The sequence below is a fragment of the Gobio gobio genome (genome assembly GCF_949357685.1).
Source record: "Gobio gobio genome assembly, chromosome: 17".
In the NCBI taxonomy this organism is placed as follows: domain Eukaryota; kingdom Metazoa; phylum Chordata; class Actinopteri; order Cypriniformes; family Gobionidae; genus Gobio; species Gobio gobio.
This window is the reverse complement of record NC_137110.1, coordinates 10,274,414-10,300,513: the sequence shown is the minus strand read 5'-3', so window position 1 is coordinate 10,300,513 and position 26,100 is coordinate 10,274,414. Positions and strand designations below refer to the sequence as shown.

At 38.3% G+C, this 26,100-nt stretch overlaps 5 protein-coding genes across 15 annotated transcripts; 3 read left to right on the top strand and 2 right to left on the bottom strand.

Annotated features, from left to right (window-relative positions):
• Nucleotides 1-100: 100 nt before the first annotated feature.
• Nucleotides 101-9,667, top strand: h6pd (hexose-6-phosphate dehydrogenase (glucose 1-dehydrogenase)). Its single transcript, XM_079841187.1, has 5 exons — nucleotides 101-169; nucleotides 2,954-3,611; nucleotides 4,272-4,389; nucleotides 4,486-4,755; nucleotides 6,078-9,667. The coding sequence occupies exons 2-5, from the start codon at nucleotides 2,973-2,975 to the stop codon at nucleotides 7,415-7,417; spliced, it is 2,367 nt and encodes a 788-aa protein (XP_079697313.1). The 5' UTR covers nucleotides 101-169; nucleotides 2,954-2,972; the 3' UTR covers nucleotides 7,418-9,667.
• On the bottom strand, nucleotides 5,309-20,100 carry LOC307141194 (uncharacterized protein). The gene is made up of 9 exons (XM_079841205.1): nucleotides 19,772-20,100; nucleotides 18,912-19,005; nucleotides 10,980-11,081; nucleotides 10,722-10,784; nucleotides 10,516-10,595; nucleotides 10,291-10,421; nucleotides 10,131-10,197; nucleotides 9,900-10,029; nucleotides 5,309-7,049 (listed from the first exon to the last, which is right to left on the bottom strand). Exons 3-8 carry the CDS (start codon nucleotides 11,051-11,053, stop codon nucleotides 9,947-9,949), a joined length of 498 nt encoding a protein of 165 aa, XP_079697331.1. The 5' UTR covers nucleotides 11,054-11,081; nucleotides 18,912-19,005; nucleotides 19,772-20,100; the 3' UTR covers nucleotides 5,309-7,049; nucleotides 9,900-9,946.
• rbp7b (retinol binding protein 7b, cellular) lies at nucleotides 12,847-14,311 on the top strand. The gene is made up of 4 exons (XM_079841203.1): nucleotides 12,847-13,050; nucleotides 13,242-13,420; nucleotides 13,825-13,926; nucleotides 14,019-14,311. The coding sequence occupies exons 1-4, from the start codon at nucleotides 12,978-12,980 to the stop codon at nucleotides 14,070-14,072; spliced, it is 408 nt and encodes a 135-aa protein (XP_079697329.1). The 5' UTR covers nucleotides 12,847-12,977; the 3' UTR covers nucleotides 14,073-14,311.
• cenps (centromere protein S) lies at nucleotides 14,585-18,655 on the top strand (the record flags this gene model as incomplete). Of its 2 annotated transcripts, XM_079841202.1 has the most annotated exons (5): nucleotides 14,585-14,746; nucleotides 14,875-14,998; nucleotides 15,074-15,107; nucleotides 15,197-15,263; nucleotides 18,409-18,655. In XM_079841202.1, exons 1-5 carry the CDS (start codon nucleotides 14,714-14,716, stop codon nucleotides 18,541-18,543), a joined length of 393 nt encoding a protein of 130 aa, XP_079697328.1. In that variant the 5' UTR covers nucleotides 14,585-14,713. The 2 variants fall into 2 exon arrangements, with proteins under 2 accessions (XP_079697328.1, XP_079697327.1); XM_079841201.1 differs by having other exon boundaries at nucleotides 14,875-15,107; nucleotides 18,409-18,543.
• Nucleotides 18,652-26,043, bottom strand: tardbpb (TAR DNA binding protein b). 10 transcript variants are annotated; one of them, XR_013818329.1, is made up of 8 exons: nucleotides 25,779-26,030; nucleotides 24,930-25,265; nucleotides 24,186-24,364; nucleotides 23,849-23,989; nucleotides 23,198-23,368; nucleotides 20,768-20,924; nucleotides 19,772-20,677; nucleotides 18,652-19,005 (listed from the first exon to the last, which is right to left on the bottom strand). XR_013818329.1 is itself a non-coding variant. In XM_079841194.1 (7 exons), exons 2-7 carry the CDS (start codon nucleotides 25,204-25,206, stop codon nucleotides 20,403-20,405), a joined length of 1,200 nt encoding a protein of 399 aa, XP_079697320.1. In that variant the 5' UTR covers nucleotides 25,207-25,265; nucleotides 25,779-26,030; the 3' UTR covers nucleotides 19,076-20,402. The 10 variants fall into 10 exon arrangements, 8 of the variants coding, with proteins under 8 accessions (XP_079697317.1, XP_079697320.1, XP_079697321.1 ...); XR_013818330.1 differs by having other exon boundaries at nucleotides 24,930-25,185; XM_079841194.1 differs by lacking the exon at nucleotides 18,652-19,005 and having other exon boundaries at nucleotides 19,076-20,677.
• Nucleotides 26,044-26,100: the final 57 nt, after the last annotated feature.

Sequence of the window (26,100 nt, the reverse complement as noted above, 5' to 3'; positions counted from 1 at the left end):
GGGGGTATTTATTTATTTTATTTTTAAACTCGAATCTTCCGCACTCAAACCACATGATAAACCTGCGTCGCGATCACGTGAGCATCTACTGGAAACGCTTGTTTGTAGTGTCGCTATCCGCCAGTCCACGCCGCTCGAGCTGTCACCAGACAGTCCAGAGGTGAACCAGGTATGTCCACAGTCTCTCCCTGACAAATCCATCTTTGTTCTAATGCACGTGTCACTATGGCTGCAGATATCAAATGTACATTGAAATGTAAGATGTTGTCCTTATATTTGTCTGTTTTAAGCCTGTGATAGTTAGCTAGTAACAGGTGCTGTCAGGACCTGTTCATGTCATTTGTGATGCTTGTATACTCATGTCTGCCTCTAGAAGTACACCAGTGTTTATTTTCATATTTTGTATATCTAATAAGCGTAGTTCTCATCAGAAATCGATATGGTCACTTTTAATTTGGATCAATATTATTAAAATTGAATAATACGTTTTAATTGATTAAAATGGCTTTGATGTCCAAATCATATGGTATATCTTATTATATTGGATATTACACTTTGATATATATCAAAGTCAATATCCTGTTAATTTCTCTTAACAAAAGCCATTTCCTTAATGAGATTATCATCCAGAAAGGGGAATTGTCTTTGTTGGGGAAACCATTTTCTTGTCCCTGTGTAATTAATAAGTTATAATTAATCAAATGTAATAATGTAATGTGCTTGAATTGACCAAATGATATCATGACACAAGTTTATGTTAATGTTTTAAAGAGTTCAACTGAATTACATCAGTGTTGTGCAGTTCTGTTTATAGAACTCTTCTGCTTCCTGTTATGTTAATTTTCATGTTCCAATGAATTTTTTTGTATTTATCTTAAGGCTAGATGCCTCTATGTTTTACAATTTGCAACACCCAAATGTGCAAACAGTGCTTGCTCTGTCTGAACAGGGTTAGGGTTGCATGTACACTGTCCTCTTTGGCCTTCACACCAGCTCATCATGAGATATCATGAAATCAGATTCATCCTGGTTGACTGTTTTCTGTTCGATAATAGATATGTGAATATTTCAGCAATATCATTCTCAACTTTTATATCATTTATTGTTACCTTATATCAGTTCCTCTCTGTTTGGCTAAACTGTGTGACCTTTAATTTCATGCAGGTCCTTTACCGTAAATGTAGTCTGTTCTGTTGGCTTAACCTTGATTTTGTGGGTGAACACTCACTGAGGGATTATATTTGCTCTTACTTTATTCCCATTCAGTTCAGGTATGTCAGTAGATTATACAACCCTCCGCTCTCATGGACTTATCATAGACCGTTGGCCCTCATACTGTATATGTTTCACAACTATTACGGAAGAAGATCCACACACCTAATGAGCTTCCATCAACACTATTTTGAGTTGAGTGATTTTAAAATAAGAAAGATCATATATTTCATGAGTACGTGAGTTCATGTACTGTACTCAGAGGCACAATGACTTGCAGACATGACTCGTTATTACTGATCTTAACGGTTTGTGTTTGTGCTGAAACATCACTGATTATGTAATGTCGTGATGCTTGATGTTATTTGGGCCTGGTATAACCAGTAGCCTTCATTTAGATTTATACACACACACACACACACACACACACACACACACACACACACACACACACACATATAGTGATTCTATAATTGGAGTGACATTTGGCATTTCAAAAAGTTAAGGAAAAAACCTGTTCACTTACAGAAATTCTTTCCAGTATTCTTATTGAAATCATATTAAATTTTAATAATTCAGTGCTTGCCAAACACAAGTTTACTTCCTTTTTTTTTTTTTTACTTTTAACGAAAAAGTTATTTCTTTATAGTATAGTTTGTCAACTCGGTTACAGACAAATTAGGCTATGTGTAGAAATAACATTGGTAACAGAGTTTGACTGTAACAGGATTGACAATTTTTAACTTCTTAGCCAAAAACTCCACTTCCTAGCATAAATGCTAAGAGCACATGGCACTAATGAAATCATGATTACAAGACTTTTAAACAACCTACTGATCAGTGATAAATTCTGTTTTCCTTTTGATGACATTTTACAAAAGAACTCTGTGTAAGAACTTTTTATGAATCATGAAATTGTGATTTTCAGCTATATAAGGCACTTTTTAAATAATTTGTTTTACAGAAAATATTATATTGTTATGGCCTGTAACATCTTGTGATCCATGACTATGAGTAACAAATTATTAAAACAATGAATTGTACCATTTGAAAAAGGCAGAAAAAATTATGACTTTGGACACCAAATGTACCTGCAATTATGGAATCACCCATATATTATACTTAATAATTATATTATATTCTTACTATGTCTATTTAAAGACTAAAGTCTTATCTAGTTGCAGTGCTGGCAGCTCCATGTTTTATGTGAGCTGGTTTGTAATCATCAGCTAAATGTTTGCATAAGGTGTTTATGCGGAGTTATAGATGGGAAATGAAGTCATTAGCAAATATGCCAAATAATGAAGCAAACGTTAGAATCCAGCTTCTGAATGCATTCCAGTCACTTCAGTGTCTTTAATCACCATGAAACAAATAATTCACCCAAAAATGAACATTTTATCATCACTTACCCTGTATGAGTTTCTTTCTTCTGTTGAACACAAAAGAAGATATTTAAAAGAATTTTGGTAATTAGAACAGTTGATGGTTTCATAGTAGGAAAATAAATACCGGATACCAACATTCTTTAAAATATCATCTTTTGTGTTCAACAGAAGAAAGAAACGCATACAGGGTTGGAACAACATGAGGGTGAGTATATAATGACGAAATTGTCATTTATGGGCTCCCTATCAGTTTTTATAGTTTGGTTTTCTTTGTTTCTTATATTTAGTCAAATATTCAGAATTTGTATCATTAGATTTCTTACACATTCTAAAATCCTTTTTTTCTTTTAAAGGTGGGCACTTGATATCACAATGCTGAGTATAAAAAGGGAGCTGCTGTTGATGGCCATCATATGCTGGCACAGAGGCCACACAGAGGCTAAGCAAAGTCATGGCCATGTGACTGTGGTAGTTGTGGGCGGAACAGGTGACTTGGCCAGGAAGTACCTGTGGCAAGGCTTTTTCCAGCTCTATGCAGACCAGGTAGGCAAGGGACACACCTTCTCATTTTATGGTGGGGGCCTTTCGCCGAACGAGAAGGGGACTCCGCTGCTGTTTGGGATCTTGAAGGAGCTGGCTTGCCCTCCGGAGCTCCCTGCTGAGCGCTGTGCGTTGGTCAAAGAGCAGTTTTTGCATCTGTCCCAATATCACCAGCTGAAGACATCCGAGGACTATGAAAAACTCAGCCAGATGATCAAACAGCAGGTAGGACAGGAGGGTATGGCCGAAGCAGGGAGGTTCTTCTACCTGTCTGTTCCAGCTTTCGCATATGCAGACATTGCAGAGAAGATCAACAACACCTGCCGCCCCCCACCTGACGCATGGCTGAGGGTGGTACTGGAGAAGCCATTTGGTCACGACTTTTATAGTGCCCAGTCCCTTGACAAAAAACTGTCAGGCCAGCTGAAAGAAGAGGAGATGTATAGGATTGACCACTATTTAGGGAAGCAGGTATAATGTGATTTCATTTACATACACTTTTTTGAGGTTGTAAGAGTTCTTTATGTTTTTGATAGAAGTCTCTTATGATCACCAAGTTTGCATTTATTTGGTAACATTGTAAAAAAAATGTAATGTCACGTTTGATGAAATTAACATATCTTTGTGTATTCTTAAAGGAACACGCCAACTTTTTGGGACTTTGACTTATTAACTGTATTCCCCAGAGTTAGATAAGTCCATACATACCATTCTCATCTCCGTGCGTGCCATAACTCTGTCTGACGCACCCACCGCTAGCCTAGACTGGAGAGTGGAGGTATATGGCTCCAGCTAGCCGACTGCTCAATAAGTGACAAAATAACGCCAACATTTTCCTATTTACATGTTTTGATGTGTATAGTCACAGAGTTTGTCACAGACTTATTTACATGTTGTGATGTGTATAGTCACAGACAGAGTTATGCCACACACGGAGATGAGAATGGTATGTATGGACTTATCTAACTCTTGGGAATACAGTTAATAAGCCAAAGTCCCAAAAAGTTGGCGTGTTCCTTTAATGTATCCAGTATTCATTTCTTTCAATGAAAGACCCCAACATTTTGAGTGGTATTATACTTTCACATGAATAACTGGATCTACGTGAACTTTTTTTTTTTTCTGTCGCAGGTTGTCTCTAAAATATTGCCATTTAGGAAAGAGAATAAGAAACTTCTGGACCCTATCTGGAACAAGCACCATATTGAAAGAATAGAAATTGTATTGAAGGAAACTCTGGATGCCAAAGGTACTGGTTTTGAGTTGCTTGTAAATGCAACTTCATGTTATCGATGGATCCTTTTTCCATTTTGGCATTAATTGTTGATCTGTCATTCATTTACAGGACGAATTCAGTTTTATGATCAATATGGCGTCATCAGAGATGTGCTCCAGAACCACCTCACTGAGGTCATGACCCTTATGTTGATGAACCTTCCTGCAAACCTCTCCGACAGCAAAGAGATCCTACAAAACAAGCTACATTTCTTGGCTTCCCTACAGCATGTCGATAACAGTAATGTGGTCGTAGGTCAGTACCAAGCTTACAATGGAGAGGTTCAGGAAGAGCTCAATAAAACAAAGGACTACTTCAGCCTAACCCCCACATTTACAGGTGAGTGGAAGAGTTTTTTAGCTACCTCGTTTGATACGCTAATATGGTGTCTGCATATCTCCACACGTTTGAATTACTTTAGTTATCTCGCGCACCTGAACACTTCTAAAACCTGTCAGAGTGCTGCTTATGCATTTACTTGAGGAGCACCGGTTTGCCTATGATTTCTGAATTTTTTTGGCTATTTTGTGGCTAAAATCGGGCAGTGTGAACTCGGCATTATGGTGAGTTCACACCGGACGCGATTTGCGCGAGTGATTTACATGTTAAGTCAATGCAGAGACGTGAAATGGCATTCTGCGGCGCAAATCAGGCGGCGCGAATGACGCAAATTGAGCGTTTTGAACGCGCAAATCGCAGAAATCACGCAAATCGCTCAAGTTGAAAAATCTGAACTTTGGCGGATATTCGCGCCGCATTAACCAATCACGAGCTTGCTCTAGTAGTGACAACAATGAGAAGAAAATCTGTATATTAATATCTGGTTCAGAAAATATGATTATCACTGTGATAACATTAAATGACATGAAACACAACCCAGTCTTGTTTTGTTAAATGCAAGTTTATGTATGATCAATAATACAAAAGTTTAAGTAAAAGGTATAATAAGCTATACATGAAATAAAGCAAACAATTCAGTAAAACATTCAAAGTCAGTGCTAGTCGGCTACAACTGTAACGTACAGTTAAATCCTAAAAATATAAAAGTAATGAAACTTCACTTTGCCCTCAGCCAAAACGATTTGCCAGGGAACAAATTATAGATCCATGAGGCCAAAGATCGCCCGTTACATATACACAAGACGAATTATAGCTCGAGACATCAGAGCCAGCGGCTGAAGGACTAGCCGAGGAAAGGCTTCTCTCGCCGGGGTAAACAAGTGCGGAGCGCCGCTGATCCACTGGAGCTCACAACTCCGAAAACGGCAGATAAAATGTTCAAATAGGCACTCTCTTTATAAATAAACCACAGATTTGAACTTTAAACAACTACATTATCGCCTGAAAAAGTCTTAAAACTACGTTTTGTCACACATTAACAGTAGATTTTAACAAAAAAAGACGTGTAAACACAGCCCATGTCAGCCATTTCCCAACGAGACTAGCCGGCTGGCAGAAACCCCTCCCATGACGCGAATTCGCGTCTGTTGTGCAGTGAATGTCACGAGCGAATGAAGCGAGTAAACTCAAAATGTTCAAGCGTCCAACTTCGCGTCAATCGCGTCCGGTGTGAACGCCACATTAGTCATTGATTCATTGTGCAGTGTGACTGTGGAAAATCAATCTAACCATGCTTACGTGGACTGTGATTGTCTTTACAGGTGTGGTCATTCATGTCGACAATTCGCAATACGAGGGCATCCCCATATTTATGACCTCAGGCAAGGCACTCGATGAACGGGTTGCTTATGCACGTGTAGTTTTCAAAAGTGATGTATTTTGTGTCCAGGATTCCAACAATGTTCAGTGCAAAACCAAACAGATCATATTTTATCTGGGTCACGGAAACCTCCAGTACCCTGCGATTCTCGTGAGCAAGAACCTGTTCAAGCCCGACCTGGTAAACGGCAGTGACTGGAAGGAGGTCATCGAATCCAAAGACTCGAATGTGCTGGGGTTACCCCTCAGTGATTATTACATCCAGTCGCCAGTCGTACCCAGAGAGGCTTATTGCGAGCTGATCTCACATGTCTTCTTTGGACGCAAGGACCGCTTTATCAGTGCTGAAGGACTCCTTGCTTCCTGGGCGTTTTGGACGCCTCTCCTGGAAAGCTTGGCTCGAGTCTTTCCACGGCTGTATCCTGGTGGTGTAGCCAACGGGAACCTGCTGAACTTTCAGCTGCGGGGCAATCAGGTGGCCTTTAGCCATGAAGCCGTGGTCAACGTGATCAACCGCGGTGCAGAGGACAACTTCCAGGTGATGCAAGGGAAGTACCGTAGCTCTGAAATGGTATCTGCTTGGGCACAGGAACTGGTGGACCGCTTGGCTTCTGATCTTCTTCTGGCTGCTGAGGAGGCCATTCGTGAAGAAGGTCAGTTTCACCTGGCGTTGTCTGGTGGCTCCAGCCCGGTGGCGCTGCTCCGTGCGCTCGCCCTGAACCTCTACACCTTTCCGTGGCGTAACACTCACATATGGCAAGTGGATGAGCGATGTGTGCCACATACAGAATCAGGCTCCAACTTCCGCTCCATTCACGATCTGCTGCTTCAGCACATCCGCATACCCTACTTCAACATCCACCCCATGCCAGTGCATCTCACCCAAAGGTTATGCGTGGAAGAGGATGGTGGTCCTACGTTATATGAGAAGGAAATAAAGAAACATGTCAATGCCTCCAGCTTCCATTACATCTTGCTCGGTGTAGGCCAGGACGGCCACACTGCCTCGTTGTTCCAGGACACCAAGTTGGAAAGCGACAAAGAACGGTTAGTAACTCTGACAGATAGCCCCGTTAAACCTCATCAGAGGATGAGCCTTACATTCACAGCTATCAATAGAGCTCGAAGGGTAGGTGTTTTAATAATGGGGAAGAGCAAGCATGAACTTGTCAGTCAACTCAGCCGAATTAAGGGGGAATCATCTAAGTATCCCATCACCAAAGTACAGCCAAAGAGCGGTACTCTTATATGGTACATTGACTATGATGCACTGTTAGGATAGACCAGCAGTACATATTGGTCAATGAAGCTCAAATGGAATGCTGTATTGTGAATGATTGCGAAGTATCATTTGAAGTTTAATTTTTATACTAAATGAGGTGTGAATTATGTGAGAGTTATCTTAATGCTGTGATAGGGACTTTGCAATTTGATTGATTGGGTTATGGAATTATTGCATTATAAACAACTAACCATTTAAAATCTCAGGACCTCTTTTAGCTTACGGTAATTAACGTTTTTAAGTAATAATTCATCTTATAATTTTGCTACACATCCTTATTCCACAAGATCAGACTGAGTATGAAAAATTTTATTCCACATCAAGCACTTTTTCTACATTTGTGACCAAGCAGTGATCAGATAAAAATATATATATATTTGAATACTCTGTACTTTTTACCTTGCTTACTACATAGCTGCATTTGCTCAAACAGTTATTCTTCAGACCACCAGATTACATTTTTGAGATGAAGAACCACGTGGCTCGCTTTGCTTTTTAGAGGAAACTGGTGTATTTGTTTTCTTTTTCCTCCTCAATTCAAAGATTTCAATTAAATAGGGAAATTCCATTCTAGGCGTCGTCACAGACCTCAGGTTAAGAACTCCTAATAAAACATGTCCACAAAAGATGGCATATCCAGTGTTTTCAGGATGGAACAAATGTCAATGTATTGTTTCATCTTCAGACTGAATTGAGTTTCTATTGTTAGCCTTGATAAAACCATTCCAGAACTACATTTTTGACGGAGAGTACTAGTGTCAAAGATTTTTGTCATACCTCAGAAAACAATGGTGTATTATGTGTAGAGCAGTCCAAATGTCTTAACACCTTAAAAGGGTTTATATACACACAGGAATGCCTTTGTAAAGTCTGTGCTGTTTAAAATCTAAGTTAGCATTGCATATGAGACGCTTGTTTATGAATCAGCATTGTCTGATTCTTCATAACCATTGATTTTGGCCAAAATGGTGTAGTGAAGCAGAACCACATTACATTCCACAGGGATCTAATATGTGAAAATGTTAATAAAACCCTTAAAATAAATGCACAGAAGTCATACATTAAAGTCCTTATGCGTATTTACATTATTTAAAAGGTGCAGTGTGTAGTATTTATGAGGATCTATTGACAGAAATGCAATATAATATACATAACTATATTTTCAGTGGAGTAAAAAGACCTTACAAAATGAACCGTTATGTTTTTATTACCTTAGAATGAGCCATTTCTATCTACATACACCGCAGGTCCCCTTACAGTGAAACCGCCATTTTGTGGCGTCATTTCTACAGTAGCCCTTGTTTCTCTATAGAGTGCTAGTCATTCTCTGCTCTATCCAACTTTTTTTTTTCCTGTGTCGGTCCTCGTAGCTTCTCTACGTGCTTCGAAAGGAAGGGGTGAGTATTGGGTGATAGCAATTCACAACCTCACCACTAGATACCGCTAAAATGTACACACTGCACCTTTAAATGCACAGTCCGGCCAACAAAAAAAGTTGCTGTTTGGATTTAAATAGGCAAATGCTTAAGAGTCAATGATTGGGTCATTTTTGCAGTGATTATTATGTTTCTAGCCTGTTATATGTTTGGCAGCAGTTCTTCTATCCCTAATCTATCATTTTAATTTCTTAAACAACCATGTTAGGAAGACACATCATGGCCATATTCCAGGATGGCAATGTCAAGATTCATCAGGCTCAAATTGTGAAAGAATGGTTGCGAGGGAGCATAAAGAATAATTTTCACACATGAATCAGCACCTCTGAGTCCAGACCTTATTTATTAAAAGTATTTGGGATGTGCTTGAGGAGACTTTACAGAGTGCTGGACTCTTGCATTGGTAATACAAGATTGTGACCACAAATTGATGCAAATATTGGTGCGTACATTTTTGGTCAATATCAATTAGAGTTAGAAGAACTGTTGCCAAACATATAACATGCTTGAAACATAATCGCTGATCCAATCATAGACTCTAAAGCATTTGCCTATTTAAATTTTTGGCTGGGCAGTGTAGATTCATATGTTTTCAATACAAAACATTTAACATTGTAGAGATCCTGTACTGAACCACTGTGTGTATTTCAGCAAAGTATGTGACTTGCTGACAGGTTTAACATATTTGAATTTACATTTTTGAATGAAGTGTCTCACTTTTCCATTATATGTGTCAAGAATATTTTGTTACAGTATTCAGCTGTATATTTGGTGGTGGTTTTAACGCATACAATAAAATATATTTTTTAAATCATCTGTGTTATATTTTTCTCTTTTAAAATGTCTTTCAAACATGTCTGAATTCATATACCCCAAAAGTGTGACTGAGAGGTTTTATTAAAAAAATGTATATATGCATTTTGCCATTTTTCTCCTCCCCTGCATGCTAATATTAGTGAAAAGGTGTGTCTTTAAATAGAATGCATCTTAACCTGCACCTCACAACTGTTTGAAAACCACAGAAACTATATAAATAATAGATGCACCTGTATTAAGTGTCATTGGAAGGCCATACAGCAGCAGTGGCTCATTTTCAACCCCAGAGGCACGTATCTATTAACCAGTGAGGAAACAGTCTGTGGATCAGGCAAAGGCTCCCTCTGACCAGAAAGAAAACTGGGTAGACACACAAGAAAAACAATGGCTATTTTGTCCTTTATATACGTATTCTTTCTACACTTGGAATGGAAATGACCAAAGCCTGTATATGATCTTACCTGTGCAGAGTATGCAGGCCCAAGACACTACCAAAGAAAATAAATACAATTCTGTGGTGGTGTTTGCCTGAGAAAATAAACTGATTATATATATATATATATATATTAAGGTAAAACTACTTTTTGCACATTAAATCATATTACTATAATTCACACTTACACATTGAGGTGCAGTCAAGGTAAGAATGACAGTACAGAGTCCCTGGATAAATGTGAACAGTCCAAATAAGTGAAACGCTACCCTGATGCTCTTGGGAACTGGGTCTGTGAGTGTAAGTGCTACAGCCAAACCTTAAATAGGAAGAGAAGGGATGATAATCAGTCTCTAAAAATAGAAAGCAGAAAAAATATGCAAATAAACCATTTATAAATATAAAAATCTGACCTGTCGCTATAAAGGAGAACACAATGAAGACTATAAGATTGTTCAACAGTGGCTTTTCACAATAGCGAGAAGATTTGGGCCTGTGAACACATTAGACATGATCGGCTATAACATGCATTCACATATGAATATGTTTATTTTATAGTATGTGGTGTTTTACAAGGAGATCAGCTTTTTATCAGTGAAACTTCATATAGGGCACTTACCTTGACAAAATATAAAACTGTGGTGCCAGGAAAAGCGTCACAAAGATGAAAAGAACAATCTGACTGCCAGAGAAAAAGAAGTTTAATTTAAAATGTAAAATGTTACATATACATAAAGTATTTATTTACTTATTTTCCAATTAGACAGACAGACAGACAGACAGACAGACAGATAGACAGATAGATAGATAGATAGATAGATAGATAGATAGATAGATAGATAGATAGATAGATAGATAGATAGCTATGTTACCTTACAATTTTAACCGTTGATCTCTTGGAAGCCACCTGCTGGTCTGAAAAGCTGCGTGGACTAAGAAGTGATGAAGCATTGTGCACGTTATATCACCTCAGATGATTCTGTACACAGCGGAATACACTTTCTTTAGCAAGACGTTCCACTATAATGAGAGACAATTATTGAAGTCTCTCAAACGCATCTTACTGAAAAAATTTACGTATAGGCCTATATATTGTGAGGTATAAAGGTCAGGGAAGTAAATTCATAGAAGAATTACAGGACTTACCAGAAAGTATCATGCAATTCAGCATTCATTGCAGGTTAGAAGCTCTCGGAAAGAAGCAAGCCTCTGTCGGCTAATATCAAATGGCGCCGTCTAGTGTTAAGTTTTAGTATATTTTTAGATATGTCAAAATATGGATTCCCAGCAAGTCATTTCACTGATATAGTCCGGCTATGAGTAACCCACTTCTAGCCACCAAATCCTTACACTTGGTTACATTTTTTTTTTTTGCCAAAATAACTTGCGAGATGTATGATTCCATCATTTAAGCAGAGTCACAGCGATAAGGTGTTTGGTTTCATTTCTTTGGTTAGACGTCTATTAAATTTTCACTGACAGCCCAAATTTTGCCTTGTTTTAGCCTATAGACGTCAGGGCTGTGTTTGGACGGCTATCTGCGTCTTTTAAAACGCACTTGCTGGGTTTGAATAACTTTTCCCCCCCACTGTCACCCAGAGGTGGTGTTTAAGGGATCTATAGTGTAAAACTTGGCTTATGATAAAATGAATATTGTACCACAATACATTTACATACTTTGTTCAATATTTGCAAAGCCATTCAAATAACCATGGCATGAAAGAGTGTGAGATAATAGCATGATACTTTTATGTTTTAATGACTTTTTCATTAGCCTAACATATTCATTGTTACCCTATTTTCATTAGAATCCTGTCGTTCTTCCCAGGTTATAGTTAGGCCTATTTTAATAATATTAGATTTTTTTGGTCATACTGTATTGAACCTTCACAGCCCACATTCACATTGAGTAAAGGGTGACTGAAATTTCAATGTTAACTTTTTTTTTAAGAACAGATGCATTACAAATCCCATATGAGAAATAAATCCACCTCATATGAATTCTGAAACAGGAGAGTGTCAAGAAAATATACCTGCCTGGATGAGAGTCAAAGAAACACCACACAGTTCTGAAATAAAATAAACTGGCTGGGGCTTTTCAGAAAATACACTCGTAACAAAAAAAGTTCAAGGGGTTCAATATAAGATCCTAGGGTTCTTGACTAAATTTTAAAGAACTCTTTATGCCAAAAAGTTCTAAATAAGGAGAAATGTCTTACATGATTGCATAATACTTTCATGTTTAAAGAGTTATTGCATTTTTTTTCTACTGATAAAGTGCTTGTTTACAAGCTGTTTAATTCATAAAATGTAATTAAAATAGAAAATGAGTTAAAACTTAAACCATAAAATGATCCCATGACCGAAAACCCATTCTATATGAAGCGTCTGACAGAAAACGTGTCTTTGTTACACTGTAATTATACATTTAAGTAGAGTAAAGTGATACCAAAGTTCTTTAAAGCCATAGCCACATTGTTAATGAAAGTCTGGCACAGATAATGACACAAAACCAATCATCTCAACCCATACAGGACTTCTCTGGCATTGCTAAATTCCATGTATCAGATCAATCCACTGCCAAAGCAACATGTGTCTTTTGAATTACATTGTTCTTTTTGAATTCCCACGGGATGCAAGAAGTGTGTAAAAGTTATGTTCCGCCTCAGAGAACAGCCTCGTTGACCAAGCCTCTAAAATAGCCTTTGTGTCCTAGGACGGAATCACCCCTGCCCCATATTACTACACACAGACCTGCCGAAATATGACACAACACATCTGCTTCTCTCATTTCACGCATGTACACTTAAATTCCAGTTTCTAGGTTCACACAGGAGCTAGAACTCACAGAAACACTTCAGGATCAACATCAAGCATGTCTGCAAACTATAGTGGAACCTGGGACATGGTGGCAAATGAAAACTTCGAAGGTTACATGGTTGCTCTTGGTGAGTACTGTCATAATTTTTTTAATATATATATATATATATATATATATATATATATATATACACGTTACTTATTTCAATGTTTTATATTTAATTTTGAAATATTAGGCATTATTTTATTGCATTTCATAGATAGATAAATAGATAGTATATTTACTAAGAATATGGATTTAACCTTGCGCTATGTACAGGAATTGATTTTGCCACACGAAAGATGGCGGGGATGCTAAAGCCACAGAAAATTGTTGAGCAAGACGGAGATTCTTTCGACATTAAAACTTTAACAACTTTCCGGAACTACTCCTGTTCATTCAAAATTGGAGAAGAGTATGAGGAAGTCACCAAAGGACTGGACAACAGAAAATGCCAGGTGGAACACACACACACAGTCACAGTCCAACGAGAGATTGCCAATAAAAGAAAAGTCTCTAAAGATTTCTGTGCCAGAATTGAGAAATAGCTACACTCTAAAAAAAAAAAAGGTTCTATATTGCACCAAAAATGGTTCTTGGCTCGTAATCATAGGGAACCTTTTTTAGTGCTATATAGCACCAATTTTGGTGCTTCAGTGGTTCTTCAGCGGTTCTTCAGAGGTTCTTCAGCGGTTCTTCAGAGGTTCTTCACCGGTTCTTTGACTAAGGTGCTATATAGCACCTCTGAAGAACCGCTGAAGAACCACTGAAGCACCAAAATTGGTGCTATATAGCACTAAAAAAGGTTCCCCTATGATTACGAGCCTTTTTTTTTAGAGTGTACTGCTTGTTTTTTCTACAGACAACGGTCAATTGGGACAACGACAAACTTGTTTGCGTCCAGAAAGGAGAGAAAAAGAACAGAGGATGGACACACTGGATGGAGGGAGACACTCTTTACCTTGTGAGTCACATGTAATTTTCAGATAAATTGAATACAAATAGCAAATTAAACAATAAACAATTAATACAATCATTTTCCCACTACCTTTCAAGGAACTTAAATGTGAAGACCAAATCTGCAAGCAAACCTACAAAAGAACAGCTTGAACTATTGTGTTGAACTGAAATTGTTGTCATGTTTATTGAAGAAGAATAACATACAAACTGCTTCAGCATTAATCAGTTCCCAATCAAGTGAACATACACATTACAAAAAGAAATGAAAATAGTAAACAACAATGAACCTATACAAGAGGAATGGACACACTGAATGGAGGGAGACAAATTGATGATGTAATTTTCAGATAAAATGATTAAAAATACCAAATAAAAAAAGGAGTGTCTCCAAAGGCTGAGTGTATGTTGTCTTCTTTTAATGTTCTTATCTATTTAAAGTTCTAAACAAATATTTAAGTAGGGTAAACTGACATTGGCACGTTAGCTCATGACTAAAAATGGTGTGCAACTGTGTCAACCAACCCTAACTTGCTTTCGTTGTAGGAAAGAAACACACAGAAATGAACATTTGTAACTTCCTCGTGTGACATATCGAAGAACTATCCGTACAATAAACGTTTTTTTTTTTAATGTTCTTTGTTTTTGAATGACATCCACTCCACGTCAGTAGGAGGCGATTGCGAACTCTGGCGACGTCGCTACAACGTGAAGAAGAACTCACAGTTCGCGCAATTTTCAATAGTAATGGCTAAAAGCATAAAGTTGGACTTCAGTTTGTTAATGTTTATCCGATGAAAATGGACGAGGACGGAGCACAAAAACAGGTTATAACTTATAAACCTAATGACCAGCTAATGCGTAATGTCTGTGATACTTTGTTATACGTTTATGTACATTGTATAGAACTGCTCGGGGTTTATCTCTCATATTGACAGTATTTATGTGCTTTTAGAGGCTTAAAGCTGCCGTTCACTACACTGTCGGCTCTCTCTGTCAACACATCGCTGCAGACTGCGAGAAACAAATCACCAAACAGACAATAGCAGCCATCGCAGAGACTGCGTTCAGACAGTGCGGTAAGATTTGGTTTTGTGAGGTTGACGGGATTAAACATGATATTTATTCACGCTCGTCTCGTTTCTTACCTCTAGATATATTTGCCAAGGACTTGGAAGCGTTTGCGAGGTAAACCTAGTGCAAAACTAGTTTCTCCTCTTTTATTAACCACATAAAGATGTTTTGTTTGTGCTGAGGCATCTCTTGAATGTTTGCAGACATGCTAAAAGAAACACAGTTACAGTGGATGATGTAAAGCTGACAGCGAGAAGAACCACTGCACTGGTAGGAGGATTTCAGAAATGAAAGATATCACAATATATAATAATATAATAATAATACATTTTATTTGTACTGCACTTTACATTTGGAACAAATCTCAATATATGGGTTGTTGACGTGACATGGCATTTGTAAACTGTGTGACAGTAAACACAAGATAAAAATGAATATAATTGTCATTTAAAATGCAGTACTTGGTTAAACATTTCTTTGTCTTACATGGACTTATTGATATCAAAACTGCTTTGTCTTTAGATTTTGTTACATTTTTTAGCTAAATCTCAAAATTGTCCTATGGTGTTTATTGAATATAGTGTCCCTAATAAGGGAAGCATACAGATGTTAATAAATACCTTAGGCATCTCATTTTTTTCATCCTAATATTTTTAAAAGAGTAGGAACTTGATACATTTAGTCACTGAAAACCATGTCCTCCGGTGTGACACCATATCCTGATTTTAAATCGGGCAATTCCAATTTAAGTTGAATTAGTTGAAGGACCCCAAGGACCTCAACTCAAGGTCATGTTACTGTGAAGCCCATGACGTACACATGGGAAGATTTTGTCTCAGAATTGTTCAAATATTTAACTTTTTAGGAACCACTATAAAAGTGTTAATTTATGTTGTCTATTGGTGTGACACCCCTATATTCTTTATTTTCTCTCTTTTTTAATAGATTCTTTCTATGTCACACCACATTTCTATGTTTCAGTAAAACTGTTAAAAAAAACAGTGAAATAATTGACGTTAGTGACCCCTTATATTTTCTCAAACATCAGATTTCACACTACATATGTATTTCTTTCTTCAAAAGTGGTGTTTTTACTGCTTATTTGTCGACTACCCATATTTTAACAAATTATCTGCAGATCCCCACCCAACAATGAAAAATGACATTGTAAAAAAGAAGGCAATACCTATTCAAATATCTTGTAAACATTTATTCACGCTCGTCCTGTTTCTTACCTCTAAATATATTTGCCATGACTTGGAAGCTTATCATATTATATTATGCATTTAATTATATGAATTACTGTCACCCCCCCTTTTTGAGAATACTCATGAAAATGCACTATCCAAACTTAAAGGGCTGTAATTCAAGAATGCTTTGGAATATAGACCTTGTTTTAAAGAAGACACTCTGCAGATTATTGCTGAAGTGAAAGCAATTAAAAATATGAAACTATGAAAAAGTTATGGAAATTTAAATTTACTGTAAATTAAAAATACTGTACTAAATATTTTTTATTTCATATAATATATATTTTACAAAAATTTTTTTACTATAAAATCAAAGCCATATGTCTAACCAAGTTGTGTTCCAAATTTGAAGTTGACATCACAAAAATTGAAGTTCCCATGAGATTTTGTTTAGGTGCTGTACCAAAAATAGCCACCGGGTGTCATTCAAATTCCATTGATTGTTTTTTTGATGCAAATATCCCTTCCATCACAAAACAGTCACCAAATATGGACCCTTGAGACTCAGACCTTTCCGACAATATGTGTTTTGTCAAGATTGGAAAAGATTTTGAATATAAAGTAGTTAAAATAATTGTTGTAATATGAAACATGACACCGCCCACTAGGGGAGGAGCCCTTTAGAATAATTTAGAGTAACGTTTCCATGGTAACACAATGTCCGATTTCAAAACGGTTTTCACAGGATGAATTTTGAGTTTGTAAGCTTTCAAATGATACCTAATTTATGATAGTTACTTAAATATATGATACGAAAAAAAGGCGATCAAAGTCTGAAGTCCCGCGTAAAAAATGTAAATAGTCTCCTCCCTGGAGGAGAATGCAAAGTGTGAAGAGTGATGATTGGCTTACAAGTGAAGAAGCGTTCGCCCTTCCACTGGAACTAGACTCGTGTACAGCTGTTACCGGAAGCCAGTGATTATAGTTTATAGTTATTATTACAGTTATAAATATAGAAGCTTTTCCTACAAAAATGCATCGTTTCAGAAGGTCCACTATGTAATTTTTCACCACTAGAGGTCACTTATTCAAAACAAAGGCATAGCTTGATGATGCCTAGATTTAGCGGAGTGAAAAGTTGAAAGTTATGTTATAACTTAAAATGCTACTGTGCGTCAGCGGCGACTATGAGACTTGTTGCACACCGCAGTAAGCTAGATTGATACTAGGCATGGTAAAACATGATGCTCGCGGTAAATCATGAAAACGAGATTTAAACAATAAGACTAACTGTTGAGTTATAACAATGATTAGTTTGTCGATTAATGTATCCAGACAGTTGCTAACTTGTCTAATAAAACACAATATATTAAAGGGATAGTTCACCCAAAAGTGAAAATTGTCGTCATTTACTCACTCTCAAGTTGTTCCAAACCTTTATGAGTTTCTGTTCTGCTGAACACAAAAGATAGAATGAAGAATGTTTGTAACAAAGCAGATAGAGCATCTATTGACTACCATAGTATTTTTTTTTCCTACTATGGTAGTCAATAGTTGCTCTATCTGCCTTGGTTACAAACATTCTTCTAAATATCATCTTTTGTGTTCAGCAGAACAAAACTCATACAGGTTTGGAACAACTTGAGGGTAAGTAAATGACGACAGAATTTTCATTTTTGGGTGAACTATCCCTTTAAAGCGTATTTTGAGGGTAACCGTTCTAGTTAAAATTGCTTATTTCTCTAGATTTAAACACTCTTGGAAACATTTGGGATAATGTAAGTACACAAGTCAACAAAATATGTAACTGTTCAAGTGGTTTTTGGATATTTTCATATTGTGACTTTAACCCATTGGAGCGGTATGGATTACTTTTGTGAGGGATGGATGTGCTTTTTGGCCTTCAAAATCCAAGGTACCATTCAATCCCATTATAACGCTTGGAAGAGCCAGGATATTTTTTTGTTGTATATATCTCCAATTGTTTTTGGCTGAAAGAAGAGTCATATGTACCTAGGATGGTGAGTAAATTATGGGATACTTTTTGGGTGAAATAATCCTTTAACTAAACACTATCAACATTGTTAGTATTTATTTAAAGATGCCTCTAAATTAAGAACATTCTGTTAATTTACTAGTAAGGTACTATGGAATTATTGCTAATAGCATAACTTGTTGCTATTTGCTTAAATGCATTAAGATTGTACTGTTCTGTACCCTTTCAGTACAACTACATTCAGCAGAAAAGTGAAGAACTGGCTGTGAACAACCAAGAACTGAAGGAGAAAAGGAAGAAGAATGCAGCCAAGAGGAAGAGTAAAGATATAGAAGCTGAGGAGGAGAATGAGATTGAAGACTGATCAAAATAAAAAGGACAAAATTACTTGGTTTTTGCATGTAATAACAAAATAGCTGTATAAATATTTCTATGTAAATCACATTAAATACTAAACACCAGTCATTTTTTTACTCAAACATGAGTATTTGTGTTTTATTGTAATAAAGAATCCTATAAACATTACTTGCTTGGGAATATGAAGATGATACAAATTCTGTAAGGTATTTCAATTCAAACATTTGAAAAACATGGACCTGAAATACCTATGGCGGCATTTGAATACGAGCTGCTTTCTCAAAACCAAATCAAGCTTGAAGTGTTGTGAGAAAACGGCTCATCTGGAAGCACCTATCAAATCCTGCTACAGTCTACCGTGTCCATGGCCGTTACCAGAGATGCAGAACCACAGCATCCTCCGTCTTCCTCCATCCCCAAACGGACTTCCCGCCTGGGGTTCAGTTGCGACCAGCCATATTCCAGGCCCCTAAACGTGTGAATTCAATTAGTTGTGTGGTATTTGCTTTTAAAACATCACGTGACAAACCAGTATGAGAAAAAGGCAATCTATTGAAATTAGTTTTATTGAAGCACTCCCTTCATTTGACAAGTCATATAAAATGCCTTTGAAAACACTGAGCAACGTTATCTTGAGGGAAACTCCACAGACATCCACAGCACTCAACATACAGGTCGCACTTACACATCACTCATGTTTTCCCCCCTCAGTGTCCACTGAAGATGTCATCCATATCAAAGCTCACACTTACAGGTCAAGTTACAAGGAAATAAAGCACACACACCATACAGCATTCAGATGGGATTATAGAAGCAAGACAAAGTATGCATCATCATCATCATCACCACAACATTCCACTAACTATATAAGCACATGTCAGTATTACTAAAGGAGAAAAGCAAAATAGAACCTAGGGAGACCAAAAAAATCAAATCAAATCTTGAGGTACACATGAACAAAATGTCCGTCAATTTGGGCTCAATTAAGGGGAAAGCTGGGAAATAGCAGCAGCTCATTCACTCGCTCACCAAACCCACCCACTGCAGTCACATTTCGGCTCGTTCATCGCACTCGCAAGTCTTTTCGTTCGTGCGCTCCACACTTTCTTTCTTCGCTCACTCGCAGCCTTCTCACTCTTCGCCATATCACCAATCGCACTCAAGGGTTGTTTAAAAATGTCACTTTCTGCGCACTTGTTGTTTTAAAAAGTGGATTAAAAAAAGGAGACACCCACCGTGCCATCGAGCCGTGCGATGAGAGCATATAGACATGGGGAGGAAGGTGACATAATGACCTCAGCCACACTGTGCTGCCATAGAGGGCGCTCTTCCCAGGCAAACCCCACAGATGTCAACTGCAGAAGAGATTTTGATGAAGGCTTGTTTTAAAGGGTTTCCATAAAACTGGACTGAATCATAAAGCTGAATGTACAATATGTTCAGGTTTCAACCAGATTCTTTCCAATGCAAATGTCTTTTTTTTTGTGTGTCCAAGATCATGATAAATGTACTTAAAAGACTTTGCAATTCTCATGCGTTTTCAGATATCCACAAATTGAACAACATGCATTACAAGAATCCAGTTGAAATGCTTTGTTTGCATTGACCAAGACAATACAACATTGGGGAGAACAAAAAAAAAAACATAATACCAAAGATGGTACATTAATGTAGCACCTTGGTTAACATCTCACTCTAAAACACTAACTCAAATTCCATTCAGTGTAAAAAAAAACATTCTTCTTTTTTTGTCCCCTGACTCCCTTTTCACCCATCCCCACTCCCAAACACACGTGACAAGATAAGTCTCCCGGAAAATACTTACCAAACTCGCTAGAAATACGACACTTCAAAACACAAACCGGCTTACATACCCCACCCTGACGACTTCGACTCCATACCAGAGCCAAAGCTGGAGTTAAACCCACTACCACCTGCGCCGGCATTAGAGCCGGAGCCCCAGCCGAGAGCGGCTGAGCTGCTGTAGTTGCTGTTGCCAGTGCTGTATGTTTGGGGCTGGTCCCGAGTGGAACTTGTTCCGCTTGTGCTCGTGCCAGACGCACCTGACTGATTCTGCTGTGCTAACATTCCCATCATACCCCAACTGCTCTGCAGGGCGGCCTGGGCGGCAGCCATCATGGCTGGGTTGAGATTGAAATTGCTGAAATTTCCCAAGCTGCCGGAGCTACTACCAGCACCAGCACCAGCAGCACCACCCCCCCCCATGCCACTGCGGCTGCCTCCAAAACCCTGTCCTCCGAACCCGTTCCCAAAGCGCCCTGCCCGCTCCATCATCTGCCTAGTGTTGTTGTGTTTCGGCTCAGCGTTGGAGATGTGCACGCTGACGCCCTTGACGATCAGATCTTCTCCACACAGGGAGGCGGCAACCTGGAGGAAAGATGGAAAATATTAATTATGATCTGAAATGCATAAACAGGTGATTTATCCATCCAGACTAGAATATTAAACAAAATATAAATGCAAATTGTCATACCAAGAGAAAAATCACCACAAACGAGACCTTGAATTGAAACATTTATCCGAGCGTACTATTCACACAAAGAGCTAATTGATTTAGCCAGGGGGGGATGTATCTTGCGTTAAAACATACACATTTAATTTCATTAGGGATGCACCGATACCGATACTTGGGTGTCGGTCCGATACTGTTGTCAAGTACTCGTACTCGTAAAACTACCCCGATACAAATCGCACCTGATACCACTTTATGGCAACGCATCTTCAGATGCGTAGCCGCGCGGAAAGTTACATAATTCAGCATTCACACCACAGCGCCAAGTGCAAAGGGGTCTCGCACTCTCAAAGCGCACGACTGCCATAGTAAGGCTTCATTTTTGCCACGCGCACCCAAGCGCTAGTGCGGATGCGGCGAGTATAAACCAAGCTTAACCGCTCGTGAGGCAGATACCTCTCGGTAGTGAGTGCTGAAAGTGAAAGGCTGTTTGGTAGGGATGTGCGCAATGACTAGCCTAACCCCGGAAGTATAACAAGCCTAAGCAAGCTTAATTGTTATAGGTACTAGTTTGACATGACATGGAAGAAAATTGAAAAGTTTTGTGCAAGCTTTCAAAATCCTCCTTCACCCGAGTGGAGATTTATCTGAAGCCTCCGCAAGCGCCAAAGAAAACCAACGCATGCAAAACCTGAGGTAAAATGAAATTATTGTTTTGCTGCAGAAACACTTTTCAAAATAATATATTAATTTCAAGATATAACATTAACACGACAGTAATTGAAACAATTTAAAAATATATATTTAAAGCAAAACCTTAAATGTATCGCCTAGTATTTTCCAAGTCGTCTAGCAGCAGCACTAACGTTTAATTGACTAGTCTTGCACATCCCTAGCTCAGTGGTCACACATTGTAGATGATAACAGAAACAGGCTCATAGCTGATAATGCAGAGAAACTTCTTTTCATCAAAAACAACCTGCCTCTCACTTTTCCAAAAAGGCCTGTATGGCTATGATTAGGGCTGGGCGATATATCGCATGACGTTGTTAGGCGCATCTCATCAATAAAGCCGGTTCCTTGATTAGTAGTAAATCGCCATCACCTGCTTTCAGATGGAGCGGCATTTACTACACAGAGCCGTAGTTCACTGACAAGCTGAGCCATATCGCAGGCGATACGTCCGTCATAATTAAGGCGATATGGCTCAGCTTGTCAGTGAACTACGGCTCTGTGTAGTAAATGCCGCTCCATCTGAAAGCAGGTGATGGCGATTTACTACTAATCAAGGAACCGGCTTTACTGACGAGATGCGCCTAACAATATCGTGTGATATATCGCCCAGCCCTAGCTATGATAACATAATAATTTAATTCAGTGGTTCTGCTACTATATTGTGTGGTACTGGAATCCACAAGAATGTTACAGGTTACATTTATGTGAAATGGGCAGCAGTGTCATCATGTTTGTTTAGGAAAGCACCAGTTGAATGTTAAAATGTCAACAACAGCATCAATTTGTGTATTTACTTTGTTACAGTCAGAAAGTGAAAGACATCTGGTGAAAATAAAACATTGTTAGAAGAACTGTAATGGTATTATTAAGTACTCTGTATTGGTAAGTACCCAAATGTAAGTACTTGGTTTGAAAAAAAGTGGTATCGGTGCATCCCTAAATTTCATTGGCATTTTGTTGCAGTTGTAGCTTTTTTGTGAACTTTATCACCTTGAAGTACCCCTACTGTGCTTTTTCCAAGGGTAGCATTTGAATCGTGTTGTCGACATGTTTTCTGCACCGTGAAAGCAAATCCACTTTGCATGCACTTTCAAAGAATGAGGACTAGGGCTCGAATTGAAATGGTAAAACTGACAGCATCATTACTGATTCGGAGCTGAAATTCAGATATGGTAATTGACGTTTTGTTTCAGACATGTGCTGTAAGCGGTAGACTAATCACAACAGACTGGGCCGTCTGACCAATCAAAGCAAGGTAGGCTCTCAGTCTAAAGAGACTGAATCCTTTTTTGAAAAATTTCAGACACTGCGAGAGGTGATGCAATGTACGTTATGAAAAAATTATGGATGCATGTTAACCTTTTGAAGGAGACCTCCAAAACAAAAACCTTTAAAATAACATAATAGGGCACTTTAAGATCAATGTGAAAAAAACACACCAACAATAGCTTACCTGGTCATCTGCAAAGGTGACGAAAGCAAATGCTCTGAATGGTTTAGGAATGAAGACGTCTGTGACCTCCCCATATTGCATGAAGAACTGACGGAGCTCATCAGCGGTCATGTCCTCTGTGCAACGGCCCACGAATACTTTTCTGCTTCTCATTGGTTCATCTGGACCCTGCTGTTAAAATGTTGACAATTTTGTTTAGCACTGTAAAAAGTGAAAACCTGACTGAAACTTCTTTCATTAACGGCTAATTGATTAAAAGTAACAATTTATCATATACACTATCCTTCAAAATGCTGTAAAATAAACTGGTCAGAAATGACAACAAATTGTAATGTTACAAAAATATCATGGTTTCCACAAAAATATTAAGCAGCAAAGCCGTTTAACAATAATGATAAGAAGCAGCAGCATATTAGAATGATTTCTGAAAGATCATGCGTCACTGCAGACTTGAGTAAAGATGCGGAAAATTCAGCTTTGCATCACAGGTATGAATTACATTTTAAATTCTAAATGGAAAATTCAATTGGGAATATTTCAATATTTTTGACCAAATACATGCAGCCTTGGTGAGCATATGAAACGTCTTTCAAAAACATTAATAAAATCTTTCCAACCCCAAATTTTTAAATGAAAAAAAGACATACGAACCTTAGAGTTAGGTAGTTTGCAGTCACACCACCTGCCGTCAATCATGTGCCGTTGTGACATCACCTTACCCTGAGACTCCCAGTCGCCAAACCTTACAAACCCAAACCCCTTTGAATTTCCCGTTTTCACGTCCCGCTTGACCTAGTGGAACAGAATTCAGTCAAGAGCTCATCATACCAGATCTAATCCGACTTCAAGAATGACAGTCAATAGTTCTATTTTTAATAGCTGCATAAAGTTAGAAATAGTAGATACAGAAGCAGAAACCACGAATAGCTTTTAACAAAATGTCAGAACAAAGACAATCACATCTTATATTTATATCAGCATGCTTTACCTGCACCATGATGACTTCTCCAAACGTACTGAAGTACTCTTTTAAGTCTTGTTCTGAAGTTTTCCATGGCAGACCCAGCACAATCAGATCTGAAGTCTTTTGATCTCCTCTCTTGATCTTTGTTGCAGAAGAAGCATCAATCTCATCCATCTTCCTCTTATTATCTGGCAGAACCGTTTCTAGAATTGAAAAGTTCACTTGTTACATGTTCACATATCCACAGAATGACACCCTTCATGTGACAAAAACAACCCTATTAAAGCCACATTGTGTCATTTTTCGCTGCTAGATGTCGCTCATTCAAAACAAATGCATAGCTTGATGCCTTCATTTCAAGGAGCTTTTATTATGCCGCATGCAAACGGTTCCGCTTCTTCCGGTCATGCGTATGTGGGGTAATGCAGCGCTGTTTTAACATATTAGATACGTTTGAGTGTGTTGAAAGTTATGTTTGCACATAGATTTTTTACAGCTAAAGATAGACAAAATAAATAGCGAAGAACAAATGTTTGCATGTGCTCAACTATGGTTGTGACATAACCTCACCGTTCAATTATTAAGCATATGCCTAAATTAACCCTCAAATGTATAAAGAATGACCACTTTTTTGCATTCAAGGGGGAAAAGTTAGGGTTATTATGTAATTTTGTATTATAAAACGTTATTAGAATGTTTCTCAAAACCTCTCATATTTATCTTCTATATTAGGACAGATGCTTAATTTTAGGGAACATAAAAACCTACCCTTGGGGTAATTGACCACGTAGACCAGGTTCCCCCAGCCGTTCTCGGGGGCGTGCAGGATTCCCTCCACCAGGCGAACTCCCCTCATGCACTGGGACACCGGGCTCCGGAAGCGCAGGCCACAAGCCCCTGGAAACTGAGCGGACACCGTGGACAACAGCACCGTGCCGTCGTCCTCCGACGGGATCTCCATCGGCTCCTCGTTCTCCTCCTCCGCCACGCGAATGTACAACTCGGCCATCTCTCCTGAGTCGAGCTGTTGGTCGATAAATGTCATAATTGGTGGCGGTTCCTTCGTGAAAATCAGTTTTTGACCGTTATCCCGTCTTCAAAGACCTATAGAGAACCAATAGAAATCGAGTACGGGCTGTGAAGGAGCAATATCATTGGTTGAACATGGGGAACGACCACGCACCTTCACTGAACGAGAAATATCGTTCGTGAAGGAAATACGTTATTGAAAATAAAAATGTAGATTGTTGAAATGACAGATTTTAAAAATGTTCTTCGTAGATTTTAACATGGAATAATACGCAAGAACGAAACAAGAATTAATTCGCAGGACGTATCTACGGTGTAAATAGCAAAACATGTAACTGAACAAATCTTTCCAGCGAACCGATTCAAAAGAATCGAGTCACTGTGGTGAATCAAAATCGCTACCGCTAGTTGTAATGTGAGCTCATGGCCGTCCGCGCGACTTCAGTATCTAGAGAGTGCGAACAACTCGCGAATCCTTATTCTTAGCAACAATAAAATACCGACTCAACAGACCACAAATAGGCCGATATGCGATGTAAATACACAATCATTTGTGTATTGTAATGAAAAGAATGCGAATAACGTTACCAATGAACAACTGCTCGGATCCAGATATTCCTTTGTTAGCGCCACCACGCTCCTCGTTCAGAAAAATTGATTGTAAGGAATGAATGAGCCAGTTAACAAAGCTCACGGAGAACGATACTCTCTCTCAACAGCGTCAATTTCTGCTCTAAACAGAATAAAGCAATATAATGCAGTCTTTGTATATAATAACAAGACAATAATATTCCGTATCATACAACTCATGCGACACTATTTTCGTTTCAAGATGGCATCACACCTAAGTCATGAAGGAAATACGTCACACGTGGGCGAGCTCACTTTAACAAGTGCACGGGGGGAGAGG